This window comes from Plutella xylostella, chromosome 12 (genome assembly GCF_932276165.1).
Source record: "Plutella xylostella chromosome 12, ilPluXylo3.1, whole genome shotgun sequence".
Lineage (NCBI taxonomy): Eukaryota > Metazoa > Arthropoda > Insecta > Lepidoptera > Plutellidae > Plutella > Plutella xylostella.
In genome coordinates, this window is record NC_063992.1 from 6,579,401 (window position 1) to 6,600,204 (window position 20,804).

Sequence of the window (20,804 nt, forward strand, 5' to 3'; positions counted from 1 at the left end):
GTTTTATGCACGCAGAGGCGTATCATCTACTACATAAAGACGAGTCTTGCATAATTACATTTGCGTGAGCATTGGGGACATAATAAAGTTCAGAAGTCAGTCACAGAATTTTAATTGCGGCTGTAATTATTATTACCCATCATCTTCATTCATAAAAACAAGTTAGGAGGCTCTAAATCTTTGCAATGAAAGAGAGAAAATATTTTTTCAAGACTTCCTGTCTGAATTTTGTTTTTTATATTCTGCTTATAAATAAAATTGTACTTTAAAAGTGTTTATAAAAATTCATAATATTTGAATACTGATATCAGTATTTTCAAACTGTAAATTCTAAAATGATGTGAACTGTGAATTTGGGGGTATATACTGGCTTTAATTTAAACAGCCTGTTTCTGGCATTGCATATGTATGTTAAACACAGTGTGGGCACACATGTCGACGTAGCATAGTCTAATCCTAATTACCCTAAATCAACAGTTGGCTGGAGCTGGAGTCCCTGCATTCAGTGTCATCGATTACAATGTTCACTTGTATTCAATTTGAAAAAGAAGAACTTTAGCATCAATTAACTTATGTAGCGAAAAGATGATTAATTTACTAACAAATACAACTATGAGATTTAACTGAAACTGCTCACTCCAAATAATAGTTCATTTCAAAATTAAAAGGCTACTCAAGTACAAGAAAAAAAAAGACTAGGAAAGCCAATATCGCTGTCATATTTTTTCTCACTCACTTCATCAAAGGGCACACCTTCGTCAATGTTTTCTTGAATTCGCGAGTGTCTTTGGTCGGCGGATATATTGTATATATTTTTTCCTTTTGGAAAAAAGGGAGAAAGCAATTTCTAGAAAGGTGACACAGCGCCATAAAAAGATACTGTTTGGCCGGAGTGGGGATGCTATAGCCGCTCATAGCTAAAACTGTCACGTGCCACTACCTATTGTGTATCTGTATACAAATAGATAGATTGTCGTTAGCTTTCGCTGCAAAATATATGCTGCAGTCAGAGTTTATCTAGGTAGGTACATAAAATATTTTAATTACACACAGAATTAGAAAGTAAATATTTTCTTATCCTACAAAATATCTATCCCCGAATTCATAAAAAGAATCCCCGAATTTTTACTTTCGTCGAGTCGAACGATCACGATGACGCTTTCGTGTCTCTTTTAAACTGTCGTTCTATTCTAACGATCAATTTGGGAGCTAGTATTTTTCTAACTCACCCTATGAAGAGTGTATGTATAACAACAGAATATATTAATTATTTATACGCTTCAGTTTTCATCCAGTTTATGATCAAGACTACTAAAAATACAAAACAAAAATCTCAAGTGCTAACGATTTCGACAAGCGCGACCCTTGTAACCAATACAAAGGGCCAGAGGGAGCCATGAAAACGAATGTTACGGTGAAATCCGAATAATGTTTGCGCGTTTGATTATACCGAGGAGGTGGTGGGGCCACCTCTACAGATACACGTATATCTGTTTAGGTACTACAGTAAGAACTGGTTCTGTACCGGAAACGTACAAGGTACTGTTTTATAAAAAACGTTCATAATGTTTAGTTATTATTGTCTCTGAGGCACACACAAGTCAGTGAAGATTAATGTTGCTAATATATTGTTTTTTAACACGGTGCTTGAATGAATGGGCTACAGCTACAGCCCTGCTAATCGGTACTCTGTATAATTTTATTGCTACCGCTGTCTACTGTGGGGATATTTATCTTATATAAGTATTATTTTTCAATACGTATGCAATTTGAAAAGACATGGGTGAATTTGCCGTTTTACTGCTCTATCGAATTCCCAATTTTAAACATCATCATATTGTTGTAAACACATTTCTTGCAACGAATGTACCCTACATTAAATCTATTCTAATAAGTAGAGAACCGTGTTTTCTGTACCACATAAAGTAAAGAAATGCCCTATCCATATTAACACTCGCGAAGGCCTGCAGCGGCCGGATATTTGTCAAAAACTTCCGTCTATCAGCAACACCGATCTTATTCTTCTTGAACTTTCCTCTGACTTTCGCCATCTTTACCGCTCTCTCGCTGTAATAAAACTGAAGCACTGTCTTATTAAAGCCGAGTAATTTACGGCACTTTATATCTGATACTGAAAACTCATTTGAACGCATGCTCTGACGCTGTAAAATGTAAAGTCGTTTATTTAACTGCGTTATGAAATCAATGTGTAAAATATTTTTCGTATTGAAAATTGATTTAGTCGGCTTGAATACAGAGGTTTAATGGTGTTACGGACACGCTTCATATTCCAGTAATAAACGAATTCATATATTTATAAATTGAATTTTGTTCGGGCCTGCTTCTTCATTGGTTCCCCAAGTTGGTGTTTGTGGTATTTCCAAACGACTTCTCCTTATAGGTAAATTCTACAAAATCAGGACTTATCCAAATTTATACATGCATTTTTTCTAATTGTTGTTTTTGACGTTACCCGATAAACAGACTATACAAACGATACCCATGTCGGTTTAGTCGCTCTATGGGGAACACCCAAATATTCCGAAAAACTTTTTTCCGAATTTGAAAACACCGAATATGTAATTTACGAAATATTGCAATACCGATTTTTTTAAATGCCGAATTCTAAAAATCACGTAAATTATAATTTCGAATATTATAATCACGAAGATTTCTTATTACGATTTTCAAATACACGAACGTTAAAAAATACGATTACTTAAGCATACGAAAAATAAAATACCGATTTATTATAATCACGAAAAATTCAAATCCCGATCGAAAATGTGATAATTCGTGATTTTGACAAAATACCATAAACGTCTTAAAAACCTTAGACCCAAAACCTAAAGATAGGTGCGACGACGAGCAAAGCGAGGAGGAGCGTGTTAGGTGCACATAGGTATCGAGAAACAAAGCGGAGCGCAGCGAAGCGGAGAGGAGCGTTTCAAATATAGAGCAAAACAATTGCTAGGAATTTTATGGTGTTTAACCTTAAAAACCTTAGGACCTAAACCTAAAGATAGGTGCGACGACGAGCAAAGCGAGGAGGAGCGTTTTAGGTGCACATAGATATTGAAAAACAAAGCGGAGCGCAGCGAAGCGGAGCGGAGCGTTTCAAATATAGAGTAAAAACATTGTAAATAGAAAACTATTTGTAGTGTTTGTTGTTAAGTAACACAACAAAGCAATAAAATTGCTCGGATTTTTACGGTGTTTAACCTTAAAAACCTTAGGACCTAAATCTAAAGATAGGTGCGACGACGAGCAAAGCGAGGAGGAGCGTGTTAGGTGCACATAGATATCGAAAAACAAAGCGGAGCGCAGCGAAGCGGAGCGGAGCGTTTCACATAATATAGCTTAGAAAATATTGTTTTATTGTATACGGATTATGCTTTTAATACACACACTATTTCTTGTTAACTAAGATACATTCGGGAATTTGTATTTTCGGAATATTAAAACTTCGGGATTCGTAATTTTAACAATTCGGTATAGTAAAAAGTCGTACTTTTAAAACATCGAAATAATAATATTTGGAAAATTGACTTTCGTCATTTTAATAAATATGTTGTTTGAAATTTCGTTTATTAACTATTCGTGATTTTTGTTATTCGGAAACTTAAAATTCGGGATTGTGAATTATTCGGAATTATGAAATTCGTAATTTTAAAAATCGTTATTTTCATATTCGTAAAAAAGTTATTCGGATTTATGTAGTGTACCCCGCTCTATGCCCTATGCGTCAGTCGCAAAATTTAACTGAATGCCATTGTTCTAGTTTATGTAGTGTTTAACTCGTATATCCTAACAATTTTTAAACTCTCTCTTCCATCCAAATGTTACTTAGTACATATTGCTATGTATAAGCATTGCCTCTTGTGTGTACTGTTTTTCTTTTGAAGCATCCGTAGTCGAGCGGGCCTCAGTGATCGTAACTGATCACTGAGGTTAAGCAACAATCGGCACGGTCAGTCATTGGATGGGTGACCGATTTCAAGTGGTTCTTTTCTGGACGCTTCCATGCTTCAGACGGCACGTTAAGCCGTGGGTCCCGGTTGCTGCTTCGGCAGCAGTCGTTAAGCATAGTCAGAGGCCTTGAAAACATCTGACAGTCGGGTTGCGTGGTGGACTAGGACTAAAACCCTTCCTTCATTGTAAGGAGACCTGTGCTGTGCCCCAGTAGTGGAGACGTGATGGGTCGTGATGATGATGATATTTGCGTTGTTCCAGTGCGCGGCGCGACGGAGGTGCGCGTGGAGCTGCAGCTGCAGCGCTGGGCGGCGCGCGGCGGCTCCGTGCGGCTGCGCTGCGTGCACGACGTGCCGCCGCCGCTGCTCGACACCGTGGTGTTCCTGCGCCACGGCGCCAAGCTGTTCCAGTACATCCGCGGCCGCAAGCCGCCCTACCGCAACTTCACTATACCCGGCGCCGTGCTCAATGTGAGTCTTGTTACTGCAGCAGTAGAGTGCATAGTTGTTGGACACCGTGGTGTTCCTACGCCACGGCGCCAAGCTGTTCCAGTACATCCGCGGCCGCAAGCCGCCCTACCGCAACTTCACTATACCCGGCGCCGTGCTCAATGTGAGTGTTGTACATTCTGTAAAGCAGTAATGTAGACCACACTGATGGACAGTACATGAACAGCTCGTGGCAGTGTTGAATGCTAGACTTATTTTTATTAAAACCTTTAGCTTTTTAGTTAGCTGTGTCTACCTCGCATTTTATTTACGATGTTCCAAAGGCAAAGATTTGGGAAAAATTAAGCTAAGAGCAATAGCTGAATAAATACAGCAACGGCAACACGGTCCGTTATACATTCACCCTCAATAAACACACCTTTACACAAGGAAAACGAAAATTTACAGCAATTTTGTATTTCATGTTTAATTACGCCACCAGGGGATAACAATTTCAGATTGATAAAATGGAAAAACATGTAAATGCGTCCGCGTTGTGTCCGATCAAACAGCGTTTATTAAATGGCGGCCTCGCGAGGATCATCTCATTCATGAGCGCTCTGTATGCGCCGGGCGGCGACCACCTCGCGCCGTAAAATCATTACCGCCACTTGGTTTGTTTTCAGAATCCACGTCCACCACTGAATATTGATAGGGCATCAATAAATACATTTTCACTCACGCCGCCCGCTGTGTTCCGCCGCTTGCTAAATAAACTGTGAACATTCGGTGCATTGAAAATGGAACACCAATATGCACATTTTATACGGGCATTAGCGACGACACTTGACAATAAATAAAACCAACGTTTTCAGCGACGGCCGTAAATCATTTTATCACCTATTTTTTAAATGTTTTAATCTTCGCTTCTGTCTAGTTTTAACGCTAGACTAACTGTCGCAAATGGAGCATTAAACTCTCACTAAACTGGGTCACGCGGAAGTTTCATTAAATATATTTTTCTATGGAAAATTCAACAGCCAGGCGGAGCTATTTTAGATTTCTTGTCAGTTCAAATTGAAAACAAGATATTGATCTCTAGTGCATGTTTCAGATTACACATGAGGTAGTTAAATTGCAAGCTAGAGCTATTATTTAGTTCCAACTTGTAAAAATAAGGTTGAAGTTAAAGGAGTGAAAAAGTTTGAAGGATTGTATGAATAATAAAGTAGAAAATCAGGATTAGAAGGGTCTGATGTTCGTCGCCCCGCCGGCCGCCGACAAGCTGCGAATATAAAGCTCAGTAGAGATAATGAAGGGAAAATCTGCTAAAGTAAACTTTGTTTATTTTCGGTAGGTAATCCGATTTTATTTATGTGTAACCGCAATGAATTAAATACATTCGGAACAAGCGTTTTATCATAAAAGAGACGGACGTACAAAGTATGTATAGGTACATGCATGACGTTGAAAATCATAAAGCTTCTTTCAGCCTACGCCGCATTTCCCAAAACATTTGCCAACAAGCCATTTGCAAACAAATTTGTTTCCACAGGAAGTTCATTCAAGACGAAAATTTGTCTCGTATTTTATTTTCCTTTAGAAAACTGTTTCCTCTGAGTCGATACTATTGACACGGCGGCGCGGCGGCTGCGATAGCAGGCCAGGGGGGTTACACTATACATGACGAAAAACCAAGTTTCAAAGCGCTGCTACGCGAGCCACGACTCCTTGTATTGAACCGGCCAATTGCAAGATATCTCTCGTTCGTTTTTCGTCAGTATAGATAGAGTGACCCTCCAGGAGCTGAAAGACTGGCTGTCACGTGGAGCCGAAGGCGCGGGCGCCGCCGGTGGCTAATGGCTCGGGCGGAGTCAATTTGCCGGGTCACTTGCGCCTGTAGGGTGAATATGTGAGCCAATTTTTTTGGGACATCGTATAGATGTTTTATTGGTTGAAGGTATTGGTTGTAGTTAGACAAGGATTAGGAAAAATACGATACAAAGCTCGTAAACCATTATGTCAATATGGTGTATGAAACACTTCGCGTTTTTAACTTCTGAGGTACAGAACCTTAAAAAACCAATAAGTAATGTGGTCTAACGAAGAGTCAATCCTTGAAAATCACGATTTTCCTATCAGTAATCATATAGGTACTTAAGCTGGCTACAAAAAACAGTGACCATGTGTTAGCCGATGATCATCATATGAATAAATTATGTATGTCCTTTAATAATGAGAAGTGAGGCCGTAAACCATGGTCACCCAACAATAATCGCTGCCTGCTGCCTTGAGTCCTAATGAATTAACGCTCAGTGCCCTTTAATGTGAGAAAAGCAGGGCACTGTTTCATTATGTTTTAGAATCAGTAAGTGTTGGTGTAATCGTCACACGGATTGTAGGTAGTCGTCATTACTAGGTAGGCATATAAACATAATCATATTTATGAACCAAAAAATATATACTTATACCTAATTATAGTCATTAGTCCATAGTCTATCTATCTTTCATTCGGTTGATCCAGTTGCATTCACTGCTCTGTAAATAGCTGGTTTATTACCTGATATAGGTCATGAAACTTAGTTAGTTTTTTTTGTGAAACCAAACTGTCCATCCTGTCCATCGAAACCTAACCATTTCAAGTTAGCTATAGCATATATGAATATAATATTCATACTTAATAATACCTACAATACAAAAAGATCCCGAAGCCATTGCAGCTTTAAAATCCATTCGAAAGATTGGATTTCGTGCAACTTACTTCGAAAATGCATCTTTTACTGTCTAGCCGTAAGCTATAAAATACAATATCCTCGGCGGGCGATTAGATACTGTAGCGTAGGGCATAGGCATTGCAGTCTCTGGGCTGACCTGTGGGCCGACCTGTGGGCCGACCTGTTACGCCCAGACTTCTGTAAATGAGGCGCGGCATGCAACCGCCGCCATGGCCACAGCATACACTATGGGCAGAAATTCACGTAAATCCTAAAGAGTTTCGTCTGATGGATTAGTATCACCACTTTTGCACCACCCAAGGTGTCAAGACTTCTATGGTATACCTAAACCTTTTCATGAAAAGTGAGCATAGTAAGAGTAAGCTACTTTGGATATTGTCATTAAATATGACCTGCATGGCTTAGCAGATTTCCTGAACTGAGAGACTGGTCACTTATGAGTATATTTTCAGTAAGAAATACTTATTTTGAGCGGGTGTAAAATTGGGGCTTAGTAGGTTTTAAAGTTTTTTACTGGGTTATTATAAAGTTTCTCCACTGCCCGCCTCTGCAGCGTGCCTCCGCTGCTCTTGAATTAATTTAAATGCGCTTTTGTATTTCGTTATTACCTGCGCCTCCATGAGGCGATCCGGTTTGCTGCCGGGAAAATGTTTGTCATAAATAGGAAAACATTTAAAATGTGCTACAAATATTAAACCCGTAAAACGTGAGGTTCATAAATGAATTTAATTTAAATGGAATGGTCCATTCTATGACAGTGTAAAAATGTTACGAAGCCAAAGCGAATTATAGGTATTCAAGATTACGTTATCCTTCCTATGTGTGATTTAGATTTAAGATGGGGCTCTACAATTATGACATTTATTAGTAGGTACTTAGTGTACTTGCTAGAGAATGGAGTTGAAATAATTCCCAAAATTGGACACGCGTGTACAACAAAACAATAGTTTCGTGCAATTGGATAATGAAAATGAAAAGCCTTCCAACACCTAATTCCCGTGTTGTCGGTGGCCACTCCCACACCTGTAACATGCATGGCTCGACACAATATACACATTTATCACCCTGTAGCTGTAAATTCATCAAAACAAGACAAAGGGTGGTTCGTACGTGCAGCGTAGATCCATGTCACGGCTCTGTGTGACCCGCGCGGATAGGGTTGTTTCCTGTTTGCTTAAGGATTTTCTAGTTGAATGTCATAATAATGTCGGGATAAGTTTATACGGGGTGTTAAATACAGAGTATACTATAGTAAGCCGAAAGACAGTTATTTTGAACAACTGTAACTGTAACTCAGGGAGTTATTTTGAACAACTGAGTTCTACAACTTCTATAATTTCAAGTTAAAAAAAATACTGTCCGTAGAAATGTTAACGGTGTCACTTTAAACAATAGTGGTTTAGTATAACCACATGAGTCACCACGACCTTTCGGCTGACTATAGTTACCACTTTTGCAACACCCTGTAAAAAGGAAAACTACAATTTATATTGCAGGCTAGTGTTTCATTAAGTTTTATGTAAGCCAGTTGTAAAGATACAGTTTTGAGCTCATTGTGCTCCAGTAATTATAATTACGGCGAGGCGGCCGGATATCACGACAACGTTCATTCAAAGGACGGGACAGACAAAGGTCCAACAGAAAGTGATCCCAAGAGCCGTAGTGTAGGCGTCGGCTATTTATATTTTCTTTAGCACTTTTGACCTACAGACAAAACGTGGTATGTAATTTTTACTTAGTGACTTTTTAATAAATATTAAAAAAAAAAAAAAAAAAAAAAAAAAAAAAAAACACGCACTCACGCCTTGTACTAATGTACTCCCTTGCGGGGTAGGCAGAGGTGCATTGCTGCACCCACTTTTCGCCAGAGTGTATGTTAGTCCCAATGTAATAGGGGGCGGGCCTATTGCCATTTTACGGGCACATCCAAGACCCGAGAACAAATATCTGTGTTTAAACAAATATCTACCCCAGCCGGGAATCGAACCCGGGACCATCGGCTCAGTAGTCAGGGTCACTAACCACTACGCCATTCGGTCGTCATAAATATTTAACGAATCGTTATTTTCTTTCCATTTTGTTTTTTTAGATTTTTGGTATTTTAGAAAACTAAATCAAGTTCATTGGTACTAGAATTGATACTTACCTAAATTATGTTTTTTGTATGTAGTTACGTACCTAGTTAGTTACGTAACCTCCAGCGTCCCATTTTCGCGTTAAGCATTATGAGCAACATGACACCATTAAGTAGGTAGTATAATTTCCGTTTATATCTGACACACTCAGCGTAAGTGCACAAAACAATAAAACATTAAACTAATGTTAAGTGTCCAAATATTCCGTACTTCTGTGCAATACGCATTCCTGCGAGGTTCGCTTACTCTCAAAAATAAATATAATATTTTTTAAAGTTCATAAAATACCGTTATTTCTTCCAGATCGCGCTGGCCACGGAGGACTCGATCATCCTGCAGAACCTGGACTTCGCGGCGAGCGGCGGCTACTCGTGCGAGGTGTCGCTCGCCACGCCCATCTACACCAAGGCCTCCGTCGAGAAGCAGCTCACCGTCTTCCGTGAGTCCCCAATATACTGGTCATCTATATCCTTCCCGCATCGCTTGGCTTTAAAAAGTTTTCCCGTGGAAATTCCGTGATAAAAAGTATAGCCTATTATGTGTTAATCCAGAGTGTCAGCTAACGCCATACTAAAAACTAAAATAGGTTCAGCCGTTTTAACGTAAAGAAGTAACAAACATACACACTTACAAACTTTTATGTAGGATTACACCTACCGAGTAGACTGACGAGATAGTATCGTCGGCCGAGCACTCGTTTCACTCAATTGCTACTCGTTCATTGGACGAAGATGGGCCGAGGATACTGTCTCGTCACTATACTCGGTAAGTGAGTGAAATCAGAGAGTATGAGTATGAGTTCCGACGTAAAGGAAAGCAAATCCAAACGGATTTTTTGCACTAGCCCCACTACTGACGATGGAACCGCTGACTGAAAAAGTTGACGTCATGCGACTCGATCTGTCGCTCTCATTTTAGCTATTGTGAAGGTCGGAAAATTTTACTGAATTGGCTACCTGTACTTACCAAGTTACCTGCAATATTCTAAAATTATAGCTACTATATCTTCCCTAAAATTTACACATTGCTAACGTACACATACAAGCTGGGTGCATACAAACGTGCAAAATAATTGGGTATTTCCTTAAGGCAATAAAATAGCTATGAATCACGTCTTCATAACATAATGCACTCTGTAACAGGCCACATTAGCCACGACAAGTAAATTTATACTGGTGTAAGTTACAGCCAAACTGCAACAGATACAATGCTCTATAAATAAGACTATTATAACTTTATAATTTACCGTATAATTTCTAAATATCTCGTCCATGCGAGCGTTTTCATCGCTATTCTACGAGTATGATACCCTAGGTTAAATTCAAGTGCAAACGGGGCTAAGTGAAATAATGAGTTGATAATAACCCGGCTATTATAACAATAATTTCGGTCTCAATACCGTATATTCTTGTCGACAGTCCCCAAGTTAACACTTCTTTCAACAAGAAATTGCACTTAACCCATTTTAGTGCTGCACTCAACACCTGCATAATTCTCGCCCAAGCACTGCCTGTTTTTGCCTGTAAACTTAATAATGGTAAATGCGAGAACGTTTTGAGAAATAGCGTTAGCGTTTTAATTTAGCCCCTTCCGTGAAATGAGTTGTTTCGTTTGTCGCAGCTATTTGCCTGCACTGTGATATAAGGCTGTTTATTACTCCGCTAGTCGACCTAGTTCTCCCATTTACAGCTTCGGGAATAAACCCTCCCGGAGCCGGCGGATGATCGAGTAAGGTCCCGGCTTCTCAGTAGACAATAAGTGTGAACTAAAAACGAGTGTGTGTAAAACTATATTATATTATTACAAAATCAAGCATTAATCCCAATAATGTTCGTTATGCGCATAGTGTTTATTCATACGTAAGTACAATAATCGAATTATTTCAATGATGAATCAGTCATATTACCAGTAATATGGCCATACTTTTTGAGGTAAAACCACTGAATGAAATGAAAACTTGATGAAGTCCTATTGATAACTGTTATCTTTTAAATAATGTATGACTAAAACCCCTACCCAGCGAAACATGGCACATATTTTAACAAGAGGCTTATGTTTAAAATCCACGAACTACGCACTCCGGGTTAATTACATAAATGATGGCCCACAAAAGCCATTAAAGCAATGAGGGAAGTTAATTATCACGTAAAAAGACCTTCCCTTGCCTTTACATCACCCTTAACCAATTACAAATGACACCTTCAGGTCGCTAATGCCACGTTAGGGCGTGTTAAGAACACTAAAATAGACTTTTTTTAAGAACAATGTTACACTTAAATAGATTGAAAAAAACATAAACACCACTTGCTTATTGTCGCAAGACTCGCAGGCAAAATAATATTACTTATGTAATTACTCGTGAAAGTTTTTTTTTTATAACTCTTTATTGTACAAATGTTACAAATAATGTTAAGTAAGTTATGTTTATAATATGACTTTGATACTCCATTGATATAAGATTTGATCAAAATGAGTGAGCACATGAATTGTTATTCACCTTTTTTTTTAATATAGGTACCAAATGTATGGATTAAAGTGCACCCTTTAGTTAAGTTAAAGTTAATTTGTGCAATAAAATTGCGATTACACCCGCGCACCAAACAACAAACAACAAACAACAACTAACTCTAGGCACTCTACAGGGTGTTGTACAAAGAAACTGCCTCGCTGACGCGGTTCCTGATTGTCATTGCACCATACTTCCCAAATTCAGCTCAAAGCACAACATAACTTATTTATACATACATACATACATCCATCCTGACTAACTTATGTATGAAAGTACTAAAATCTGCATATGAAACTGAAATCTCTGTTATCTTTTGCACAGTTTCTGCTGAATGAAAATATGCAATTAAACCATACAATAATAACACTTGACCGAAGTTAAAAACCTTTGTAATTCCAGATAACCCCTTACATATCTGTAATAGATGAAATTTAAACAGTTCAACCAAATTTGGTGCACATAGGACGAATGAGAGCCTGTCAATCATGAAATAATTTACCTATCCATCAGCTTCATACCAAAGAGATTAAAGCATTCAAATAGTGTCATTTCGTCACGGCCAGACACAAGGCACTTAGTAACAAACGACAAGCTTATGAATTCGCTCTTATTCGATCCGCAATCAAAAATTAGCTAAAGCTAACGTTTCTTATCTTACTGAACACTGAGTTTTCAATGCTTTATTTACATCTTCGATGTGAAGATGAAAGTATCTCTGAAACTTTTGCTAAACTACATATGTACATATTCATGTTTTATCAACGCTAGGTGATTCTAGAACTCAGCTCTTATGTTTCAAGGAGATTTCAAGGTATGATGGATGCCTCTGACTGAATGTTTATTTTTAGAAATCAGATTATCAAAAAGCAAAAGCCATTTTTTATTGAATTGAAAAAAACAATACCAGGTTCTATTCATTACATGAATACAAAGGCAGAATCATCTGTCTTGTAAAACTTACACTAAGGAAATAATTTACTCGCAATTAGAGAGTACCGCAGCGGGTTTCTAATTTAGAAATCGAACACGATCATTCTAGAAAAAGATAGAAAATGCGCGGCAAAACAAACCGAAAACAAAATAGAACTTTCTAGACCCAGTCGGTTTTATTTCCCCAGTGCAGCGCCGGACCGAGTGACCCATTGCTTTTAATGAACCACATTTGCTAGGAGGAGTGTAATTTGTGAAATAACTCAATTAAAATGATCTCTTCCGTTTATGGTAATGAAATTTGAGATTGCTCCGTATAAAAATATTATGTAAGTACTTACTTAGATCTAAAAGAGTAGAAAAATCAAAATCAAAATGATTTATTTGTTGAATATAGGTATATATGGTGTTACAATAATTACATGTTGCTTAACTATAATCTACCCTAAAGGGTGTACAAAGTACCTAGGTATGTTAAAAATATATGATTTCATATGATTCAGAATATTTTAGAAGGCAGTAAATATTTGTATTGCATTGATTGGTTTGATGTTTGACATACTTCTAATTCATTTTAAAAGGCTTGAGATCTACTTAGCTAGTCCTAGAAAATAATAATATGCCATTTGGTATTACTAGGTACTCCCCACATAGCATTGATCTACGAAATCAACTCTTGCGCAGAGCAGCCCATTATACTACCTAGAACCTAGAAGTAGTTTTAAGCTTACTTCTACCGTCTAGCTTTATTTCACAGTTTTACAGTATTCACTAACACTAATCATGAGAAGAAAATCTGCAAGGAAACTATAATCGAAAAAGTTTTTAACTATGGTAATGTGCAGTAACAAACAAAATAAACAAGTTAGTAAACAATTTCCCTGAAGAATATTAAAGTGAATTATGTATTGTCGCGGACTATACTTTCAGGCGGCAGGAGGGTCACTCTACCTTTACAATAAATTACAAACGGTAAGGTAATAAGTGGTTAGCGCAGCAACAGCGCTCTGAAACTGAATTCTTTGTAAGCTAGAGCGAACCCTCTGTATAAGTAGGAGGTAGGAGTGGTGTAACTTTTCTTCTCCGTAGGTACAAAGTTTGAAGTGTTTCGTAGGAATCGTAGCCTCGCAGTGATTATCTACATGCGAGATATTGTGCATGCATTTATTGACCTCAATGTACTAAAAGTGTCGGTAGTTACCAATAAACAAAAAATCGGTAATTTTTCGTATTTTTTACAGAGCCTACTTGAAAGTGTTTAAATATTATTAATATTTAATAACTGTCTAATAAATTCTGTTTGCTAAAACGAAAAGTAAATTAGTATTTTATATTACATGTACTTATAACCGGTTCTAAAAATAGATAGACCTGATTTTCCACCAAAGTCGAAAAGAAACATTGGAACTGTTAGTGTTCTAAAGACACATGTAAGGTTATTATGCGGATGCGCTGGGGTAGTTTAACACGGTTAATTGGCAACTTTACCATCCACCGAACTCGAGTGAACTCCCTAACGCTTTTACCTACTTTTACACAACTACTTAGGCGGTAAAGTTGTACAAAGCTTTTTTGCAAGTTTACCGATTTTTTTGCTTTATGGAACAGTAGATATAGTATACTTACTCCTTACTAAATAATGGTAAAAGTGATACACTATAAGCCGCAAGGGTCCAATTTCCTCAGCGTATTTTGCAAGTACCTAAGTACCTATCTATTAAACGAAATAAATAACCTAATAGGTACATTTTATAAGTACTCAAGTTAACAGTAACTATAGTTGTAATGTTTGGTATGCACACTTTTGATAGTACCATGGTATAATAATATGGATAGTACACTGAAATTCCGCTGTTGATGGATAATTAAATTTACATTTCAAACACTCATTATATTTTAACGACCGCGTGTATCGTGTCTAACTGATATGTGTTTGGTCCCCACGGAGGCACGGCATAGTCGAGTGTATGTAATCAATACTGTTAAGTAATCAAACTAATCAATGTACGCACAACACGGCCACAGAAACCAAACTGAATTACGAATACGTGCCTGTAATAATTTAGGTGCTGCTAACAATTACCTATAGATACCTTAAAGGCAAGTTAATCCAAACGGTAAGATTCATTTTGAAATTCCGTTTTTTTGGCTCACAAAATCATCTGAATTAGTTGTTTTAAAGCATAAGGTCTGATGCAGCGACCGGCTCTAATGCCAATTCGCATTAAATATAGCAATCTTATTATGGCATTGTAAGGTACAGTGAGTCTATCAAAAGTTACATTTAAATCGTAGTCACCAATTATTATAAAACTTTGGCTTGAGTTGAGTAAGTTTCTAAAACCGCGCAATGCATTGTTCGGAGTAGTTGAAACCGCCAAATCTATAAACGCCGCCCCGAAAATACATTGAAGCATACGGAGACCAATAAAATACCTAGGCAGTAGGTAGGAAAGAATATAAATTCGAATGTCACAGTTCCATATATCACGTGGGTTCGCTAGAAAGTTTTCAGACTCAGTGTCTGTGTATGTACGGCCGCCTAGGAGGATTACTCTTTACTGACCAAAAACTAACGAACGAGAGCTGTCGTGCAATCAACATTTTAAATACAACGTGATAGAGTCGTGGCTCGCGCAGCGGTTCTTAGATTCTTTGTTTGTTCTTATATAGAGTGACCCCCCCAGAGCTAGTCGGTCCGAGCGGTAACTAGTTGAACTACCTGGTGGGAAGCGTCTTGCTTGGCTTTGGCTTTAGTTGGAGGTGAAACTTCTTAATTTAGGAGGCGTGAATAAGGCTTGGACTTGGACGCTAGGCTATTGTTCGTCAGTATCAGCGACGCTTAGTAAGAAAAGAACTTGGATAGTCTTGAGATCGCATTGTGACTATAATTATATTAATTATTATAATAAGTATATTAACTTCCACTCAATATGTCAATTCTGAGCTTAACTTGCTTAGGTATACTGCTAATGTAGTTTACTTTTTAACCTGAACTGTTTTATCATAACTCTACCTCAACATCATAATTTTGAGAAGGTACAACACATTTTGTGACATTGATATATGAAACAGCAATTTTCAAATACCGATATTGGCGGAGACGTTTTGCCTCAATCAACAGGATTGGTCAGACTAACATTTTACGGAAACCGGACGTGACAGAAATATTCCCGAAGCCCGGCCGACCGGCGACCCGCCGATTGAAATACGAAATGCCCGCCAGATTTATGTGCAGATGTCCTATATGGTTTCACTACGAACATGTGCCTAAAGAGATGTGCGATTAATACTGCAGAGTGTTAACAATATTATTTTGTTATGACTACAATAAGACTACTTTGGCGTTTAGGACTGCATAGTTGGCCAAATTGCAGTCCTTGTAATTTTAGGGCACTTCTCCGTAGCTTTATGTGCGTAGATACTGTAGATAGGCGTAGATATATCTACGGGGAGATATTATTAGGTTATCGAGTGCCACAATAAGCTACTGGTATTTATTAGCTAGAAACCTTTTTCAGGCAGTAAAATATTAATTTACGTCTCAATATGGCGGCACTCTGATGTGAGTTGTGACTCTCTGTGATAGTGGCTTTGATAACAACTTTCGCTTTATCGCCTAGCTGAACAACTTGATGTCTCGTAGAACGACTTGGATTTAATTTGACACGATCGGAACTGATTGCAGTAGCTATAAACTTTTAACTTCGATGTCAGCTGTAATAAAGTATCATTAAATCCAGTTGAAATAAATGTGGATATATTATCATCTAAATTTTGCATTAGTCTTTAACGCATCCCCATCATGTTTCCTCCATTTTTTTGGCCTGCATGAAACTATGCTTTATAAATTTCCAGCGCACCCTAGGCAGTCAGCCATAGAATAACGCGGAATCGGGTGTTAGGCCCGGGTCTCCTATTTACTCCGTAGGTCGCGTCCAGCGTCACGCCGGAGGCCGCGTCACGATGCTCACTACGTTTACGCGCCAACGTCGGCGTGTGAGGGCGACCGCATCAGTACATTTCTATTGTGAGCATCGTGACGCGGCCTACGGCGTGACGCTGGACGCGACCTACGCAGTAAATAGGAGACCCGGGCCTTACTCAATGCAGTCAGCAACTGACATTATTCCGACTGGCAGCTTTCACGGTGGCAAACACTAGACTAAATCTAGGCACCGACACGCACAGTAGAAGAAGAAGATTAATTTTATCACAATCTGTCTCTGCCTTCCCATACAATTATTTCCAGTTGGTATTGTTAATATCCTGACCAATCCTGGGTATAATGATATTGCATTGACCAACGAGCCACGGCCGTGCTATGAATAACAAAGTATTTACTAACGAGGATCAAGAGAGACCTCGTAGAGAAACCAAGCAATACCTACACGAAACGCAAGCAATGCCTTAGTCTAACTATCTCTATCGTCTATCCGAAACTATAAGAATACTTTTTATATAATATACTTAGGAATTTTATGATTTAAATAACAAATCTTCTTCTTAGCGTATCGGTGATCAACTCTACCGCGAATAGTTTGTTCAGATAAAAATTCAGATCAATATAAGTCTTTCCAGCTAGTTGAGTTATTTTGAAACTGCATGACAGAAAAATAGAAACAGGATCTGTTAGGAAGCAGACCGCTCGTTCATTAGGTTTTGATGTCGTTTGCGATGAATAGCATCAATTTGGTGCACCGGGCCGGCAGACAAATATTGGCTGATTGCAAAATGAACTTTCATTTCGATTTCGCTGTTTTGACCATAATGTCTGAACCTACAGGTACATACAGTCTGTCAATATAATATACCGGACTAATTATACGAACTACATATTGTGGAGGTAGCTGAACGAACTGGGAAAACCCTCCATACTGATGTCGCCTGTAAGATAAGATTAGTCTAGTGGTTCTAGAATACAAGTATTATGTCTGTAAATAAATAAATTTATCTACGAAAGTTTATGGTTATTAATCGATTTTTAATCAAATCAAATAAAACACTATCTAACTCGCCGCCGCGTCGGCCTGCATTATAAATATACATCGTTCAGGCATAATATTATTTGACTACTACGTTGAATGAATATTTAGATAATTCTTTGTTTATATAATTAAGTTAGGTGAGTAAATAATCCTACCAATAACTGTGATCCCTATAATTAACGATCAGATAAAGCACTATATATATGACACAAGATTACCGCAACCATATGTATAAATAAGGAATATTCAAATTAATTCACCTTAGTCCATCACAATGGCTTCTTTGTACTTCCTAGTGTTACTTTCAACTCTTGGTTTGAGTTCAGCACTAGACAGTTGGCATGAGCGGGTGGGGTTTCCAGAAGCGGCGAGAATACTTGAGCATGAGCAGTCGATAGTGCCTCTAGCCCAGGAGGTGCAGCGGCCTATTGTGGGCGGGTTTGTTGCAGCCCTTCACGCGCACCCACACCTGGCCGGGCTGGTGGTGGACATCCGGGGAAGCCCCTCCCCCTCCGCGTGTGGGGGGACCCTCCTCACCTCCTCGCGCGTCCTCACCGCCGCGCACTGCTGGCACGACGGCCGCTTCCAGGCCTGGCGCTTCACCGTCGTGCTCGGCTCCCCGTACCTATTCTACGGCGGAACCAGGATACCCACCTCCAGCGTCTCTGTTCACGAGAACTACGAGCCGGTGACTCTGGCCAACGACATCGCGATGGTGTACCTGCCGGTGCACGTGTCATTCTCCGCGGCGGTGCGGCCGGCGACGCTGCCGAGCGACGCCATGCTGCACCTGGATCTAACCGGGCTGTGGGCGACAGCCGTCGGGTACGGGCGCTACTCGGACCTCACCAACCCCACACACAACACGGTGGTGCGTGAGGTGCAGCTGCAGGTGATCTCTCGTGAGGCGTGCCGGCGCACGTACGGGCGGGTGGTGCTGGACTCCAACGTGTGTACTGCGGGGGCCGGGGGGGTGGGCATCTGCCGCGGCGACTCGGGCGGGCCGCTGGCGGTGTCGCTGGCGGGGCAGCACGTGCTGCTGGGAGTCAGCTCCTTCGTGGCCACGGCCGGCTGCGAGCTCGGACACCCCTCCGTGTTCGCGAGTGTGCCAGCGTTTTTGCCCTGGATTAGAGCGCGACTGTGATTTGTTTTTGTGGAGTGATGTCATTTATAGTGGTTTTTTTTTGTATGAAATAAAGGTTTTATATTCAATGCTAAAATTTTTCTTTTATCATTTAGTAGAGTCTTATCTATTATAAATAACAGGCGGTAGGGTTACCTAGGTAAAATATTGTTATACTTTGTTATTCAAACACTCATCATTTCTATTCTGTTCTGTTCTCTGTGGGGGTGTAAGTACCTGCACCTGGCTCTCTCGAGTGGAACCTTTGTGCATATCCCCAAGGTCTAAACTGCCTACCTAAGCTTGGACCATTTCCCACCACGCTGGTCCACTGCGGGTTGGTGGGTTCACATATCTAAATGTGCTAAATCTAGTTTCCTCACGATGTTTTCCTTCACCGTAAGAGCGGTGGTATACATTGTACTTAAGTTAAAAGAACTCATTGCTGGTACATGTCAGCGCCGGGATCCGAACCCGCATCTCTTGGGTGAGAAGCGGGCGCTTACCCGCCTGAGCTACCAGAGCTCCCAGTCCCACTCATCATTATAGTCATCAACATTTCATTTAGTTTACACTTTCAACAATCTTAAAAAAGGTAAAATTTACTTATTCTATTTCTAAACTGATGTTAATTAACACAATACAACAGAAGCTGATATCGAGATTTATGTACCTAAGCAGTCATACTAACCATCAGCTCTTTTAACACCTCGCTTCCTCCCGCAGACCCCCAGAAGCACAACCCTCGCATCGACTTCCCGACGCGCTCACTAAGCTCGGGCGAGGTGCTGCGCGCCAACTGCACCACCGCGCCCGCGCTGCCCGCGCCGCACGTCACCTGGTTCATCAATGGGGAGAAGGTATGTGTGGACTGGCGAGGTAGTGGAGACCGCGGAATGTAGTGTAACATTCAACGAAGATAATTGGAGCAATCATTTTTGGTTTATGCCCATGATGATGGAATTGAGAAAAGGTACACGTCATCATTATTACCGCTACTCTATTATCAGCTCTATCTGACTGCTCAGCAGCCAGACCGAGGGCGACCCACACTACTATATTGCCAGGAAGTCGTTTGCAACGGCTACCAGTTCTTGACCGTATACATTGTGTTGCAAAAAGGCTATACTAAGCCGAAACCTACATGTGCAGCATGTTTCGCGAATTTGACATTCTTATTTCATTTTCGGGCTTAAGATATAACATATGCTGCACATGTAGGTTTCGGCTTAGTATACCCTTTTTGCAACACCCTGTATAAATATGTAAAATATGCGCAATTCCCTGATTATTACTATCCCGATTCCCAGATGGACGAGGTAAAGGCGCATACACACAAGTTCCGCGTGCCGCTGAGTGAGCGCAGCGCGCGGCGCGGGCTCCACGTTGCCGCCCCCGACCCAGGTCTTGCCGCCCCCGGTGTGGCCGCCCCCTCGCCCGCCTCGCTGCCTGCGTTGTCTCACGCCTCGTTCATTGCCACGCGCCTGCCGGGGTGCAGCTTGAGGGAACACCAGGTGATTACGATACAATAAAATTATGTAGGTACTAGTTCTTAGAAGTGATTGGTTGATAGAGCTCTATCATAGAGTCGATATGTCCCGTCACGCTATGGCGCAGCATGCTTATGATAGCTTGTCACATGCTCACAGCAAGAGTCCAAGAACAAAAATTAAAACAATGATTCAGGAACGTTCAGGCATGTTACAATTTTAGGTTTTCAGAACTGAGCATCTGAGATTTAAAATAGCACTCACTTTTTTTCTGAATTCGGAACTCAAAATAGCGCCTAGGTGATACACCTATGTATTATGGACAGTGTACTGACACAGACACGGAATTATACAAACTATACCAGTGTATTATATTTACAAATAAACCTTTTTTATAGACTTTTAAAACTCCGAAACTAAACCTTTGTGACACACATACCAGCCGGTAAAATTAAAAAGGCAACGTAATTTGCATAAAAGTAATTTCCTGTCTT

The 20,804-nt window shown here is 39.8% G+C and overlaps 2 protein-coding genes across 2 annotated transcripts in view; both read left to right on the forward strand.

The window, feature by feature from the left end:
• LOC105383288 overlaps positions 1-20,804 on the forward strand; it is a 57,916-nt gene that overhangs the window by 33,651 nt on the left and 3,461 nt on the right. The window contains exons 3-6 of the mRNA XM_048624573.1: positions 4,234-4,442; positions 9,574-9,709; positions 19,547-19,680; positions 20,131-20,334. Coding sequence (XP_048480530.1) covers positions 4,234-4,442; positions 9,574-9,709; positions 19,547-19,680; positions 20,131-20,334 — 683 coding nt within the window. The remainder of the gene's footprint in view (positions 1-4,233; positions 4,443-9,573; positions 9,710-19,546; positions 19,681-20,130; positions 20,335-20,804) is intronic.
• LOC105383260 (brachyurin) lies at positions 17,943-18,909 on the forward strand. The gene has a single exon (XM_011553290.3). It carries the CDS (start codon positions 17,972-17,974, stop codon positions 18,839-18,841), a length of 870 nt encoding a protein of 289 aa, XP_011551592.3. The 5' UTR covers positions 17,943-17,971; the 3' UTR covers positions 18,842-18,909.